Genomic DNA, 3,801 nt, shown 5'->3' with positions numbered 1-3,801 from the left:
TGTGTGTGTGTGTGTGTGTGTGTGTGTGTGTGTGTGTGTGTGTGTGTTTACCTGTAGTTTCCAATGGTAGGCAGCCCTCCAAAATAGATCTTCTGATGTTCCCTGAGGTTCAGACCAGTAGCTGAGCCCTGAGACGAGGATACTATCTTCTCCTCAGCACCACTGTCGATGTCCACTACGGTCACCGTGGCTTTGTAAACAGTTAAAGTGACGTAAATAACAACAGAACAGGCTGACAGAGATGATATACTTTGACATATTAATCTTAAAAAACACATTATACGCATTCATATTTTGAATACCGCTTGTAATCGTTTTCTTTTCATGTGGAACCAATGTCTTACTTATTGTTTTACGTAATCTAGACTAATATAATTTGAACTAGTTTAGTCTAATTTGGTTTCAGATTATCAAATCTCATTCATGATGTTGTCTTGTCAACCGTAGCGTGGCCTAGTGTGGATTGTTGCTGTTGTGTGTACCTTGTTTCTTGTTTCTTGACATGGTGAGGGACTTCCAGCGCCCGTCATTGTGGCGGCTAGCTGATATGGCACTGCCAACTCCTGACCCTAGATCAAAGTTCACCTTCACCTTGCCCTCTGACAGCTCCAGGGACATAAAGTCCTTCTACAGAGACAGCAGCGGGAAAGAATCCAATAATTCGTTTAAATCAACAGGCTGAAAAAATATACATGTCCTTATTTTATATTTATTTATACATGTATTGCAGGAGTTAAATGTTTTATTACCCAACAGGCTAAACTGTGGATAAAATATGAATATGGAATTTAAAAATGGATTTCAAATTATAAGAGCACATTCTAGACATCGCTCTCAAAAGATTTCTCTTTCTGCAGCTTTGAAAACACGTTATTCTTATTGATTCTCCATCGGTCATGGAGTAAAGATGGTACCTTTAAAATATAAAAGTTAGTCCTGGCTATCAGTTCTGATATTTACATGGGATATAATCATGTGGGTTTCATCCCATTTCACTATGTTGCATACGTACCATATCTTCAGTAGCCAAATACATGAGCAGAGATTCAGAGGAAAATGTGCGGAACTTAAAGGTCACGGAGGAAACATTGGGGTTCCACCTGGTGGGTCGTCCCACTGCGGCGTAACCCTCTCCATCCAGCTGAACTGTCCCCTCAACATCTGAAGGCTGCGGGCTAAAAAAAACAGACAAGAAATAATCCATTTTTGCTATCGCTTCGTTTCACATTCAACTGTCAAAGGAGTTGGAAATGTCAAAAATAAATTGCAAAGTAACAAAGATAATGAAGTGGCCTGTTGTTATTCCATTCTCTCTCTCTCTCTCTTTCTCTCTCGGGGGGGGGGGGCATCCCTAGCGGAGAGCCTACACGGGAACAGCACAACTTTGCCATTGTAACTTTAACTGTGTGCGTTTTTGCCACACTAATTTATAACACTAACAGGCAAAATAACTCCCCTAGCCGGGCCGGGCCGGATGTAACTGCGAGTCCCTCGGCTGTGTTTGATATTGCATACCTAGGTAGGCCTACTGCATACTACATGCTCAATCAGTATGTACTGCATGCTGCCTATTAAATGAACGATTAGGCATAATTTACCACGATTGCAGTTCTCACAATTGGTTCAGTGAAGTGACGGCTGAAGTTTCAAGGCACCCTGTAGCTTCTCTCACGGCTGTTCTGAACAGGCATGTTTTGAACGGCCACTGCACTAGCATTTATAAAATATGAAAACTTTATGAATACGTGTTTGTATACCTGACAACACATCCTTTGCAGTCTCCCTGTCTCTCTCTGTAGTTCCAAAGTCCAATAGGTTTACCATCCAAGAAGGTCTCGCCCATGCAGCCGGTGAACGTTGTTGATCGTACTGCATCGGCTTTCTAAAAGACAGAAGGAGGAGAATTTAGAGATCGACTGACAGGTTTCTTGATGACACAGACGAAGAGACAGACATACCTTGACAGTGCCGAGTATTCCTCCTACAAACAGGTAGGCATTCTGGTCAACGTCCAATATGGTGAAGGCCGTGGGCGAGTTGGCACTGGCCGGGGTCGGCATCATCCCAACCATAGAGCCTTCCAGAGGATATACGGATATGGTCCCATTCAACCCATTACTGGAGACAGAGAGAAGGAGGAAGACAGAGCGGGTTGAGATGTTACTTTGTTTGCCATTCTATATTTCCTGGAAGATATTTACAATGACTGAAGATGTTGAAGCCACTTGGAATCAGTTTTTATGAACTCTTGGTGCTTAAGATGAATGATAGAAATGCGTAGTGGAACAAGTTCGTAGCAGAGGAACCTCAGAGCTGTAAAGTGAAATCTCCCACCTTGGAGTTTGTTTTTAAAGCAGGAACAGCATTTCTCTGTCGAGGAGGGGGACATTTTTAAGACTTATTGTCTGTGTGATCCCATTGGAAAACACATTTGGGAAATCTCGCGCATTGGTAATATATGATGCAGGTGGGACGTCTGCTTGGTGTGAAGGGCTCTGGTGTAGGATGGCCTGTATACAGCACCAATTAAGCTTTCACAGAGAAAAACTAGATCTAGATTACACTGTATCTATGTAATGATGTGCCACACTGTCAAGGCTGCATTTCCCAAGTGAAACTACATGTTTCCCACCGCAGCATGAATGAAATGATGTGCTGTGGTTGTTGGGTTATGTTTGCTGACGCTATCGGTTGTTGTCGTTTGGATTAAGTTGTAGTGAAGGTTAGGAATATATATATTAGTCCTTTTCTTAAATATTTGATATCGAACATCAGTGCCACACCACAAAATAATAATAAAAAAGTAATAATATTAAAAAACATTTTAGTCCGGAGAGTTTGCAAGGAAAAGGGCTTTGAATGAAAAACACTGTATATGTGTCAGAGACACAAAGCATGTGTATGTATGTGTGTGTGTGTGTGTGCTAACTTCTTACCGAGACGCTTCTATTCTGTGCCAGTTCCCATCATGGATGGTGTGATGAGGATATTCCACCCTCCCCACACCTGAACCCACGTCCCAGAGGAAATTCACCTTCCCCTTACGCATCTCTAAGGCAAGGAAATCAACCTGAGACACACAGAAGACATATGCTCAATGCACTGTATATTATCTGTTTTTGAAATATGGCATTGTGCAGTATATTGCTTGTAATAAGTCATCATGTCAACAAGGAATTGAAGTGAGAAAGGAAGGAGAGAGGAGGAGGAGAGAGAAATGAAGACGAGAAATGAAGACGGTTTGTTGTATTGTATCATCTAATTTTAAACCAGATTACTTCAGTTAAACATGTAATTGGCCACCACAAGGCCATCGTATATATACAGATGTATATACATGTATAGCGTGGGTTTTCAAATGTATTTAATGGGTACTCCATGAATTTTGTGCTGCACTGCTATTAAGTTGGGGGTCCTGAAAGAGACGGATTAAATGTCCTGACTTTAAGTCCCTAGTTTACGTAGGTTCAAAATCACTGTCTTACATGTGTAAAATCAGGGAAGTTACCCTTTAAATGCTATCGGGAAAATAACATGGAGGACATTTCTGAAGCAATCCAACACTTTGTGATGGTGGTCATTGCACAAACGAGAAATTGAATTGGAGTTGGGCTGAAAAGCTGGTCAAAGTAGTTTTGTCAGCAGTAAATTTGCCCACTACCCACAATCAAAGTTTCATTTAGTTGCCGCCGGGGGGCTTAAAGTGGGCCTGAACGATCAAGAGCGGCGTTCTGGCACCTTCTATTAATAAGTAAATATATCTGATGGCAGTTTCATACATTAGGATGTCAAGTGAGTTCA

The 3,801-nt window shown here is 41.6% G+C and overlaps 1 protein-coding gene across 1 annotated transcript; it reads right to left on the bottom strand.

Annotated features, from left to right (window-relative positions):
• Window positions 1-19: 19 nt before the first annotated feature.
• Window positions 20-3,064, bottom strand: LOC116378961 (laminin subunit alpha-2-like). The gene is made up of 6 exons (XM_031840867.1): window positions 2,937-3,064; window positions 1,959-2,118; window positions 1,758-1,882; window positions 1,013-1,175; window positions 483-627; window positions 20-190 (listed from the first exon to the last, which is right to left on the bottom strand). The coding sequence occupies exons 1-6, from the start codon at window positions 3,047-3,049 to the stop codon at window positions 48-50; spliced, it is 849 nt and encodes a 282-aa protein (XP_031696727.1). The 5' UTR covers window positions 3,050-3,064; the 3' UTR covers window positions 20-47.
• Between the last annotated feature and the right edge of the window lie 737 nt (window positions 3,065-3,801).

Source organism: Anarrhichthys ocellatus, unplaced genomic scaffold, assembly GCF_004355925.1.
Source record: "Anarrhichthys ocellatus isolate YVR2014 unplaced genomic scaffold, GSC_Weel_1.0 scaffold3478, whole genome shotgun sequence".
In the NCBI taxonomy this organism is placed as follows: Eukaryota; Metazoa; Chordata; class Actinopteri; order Perciformes; family Anarhichadidae; genus Anarrhichthys; species Anarrhichthys ocellatus.
Note: the sequence above shows the minus strand (reverse complement) of the source record. Positions and strands in the feature narration are given on the sequence as shown.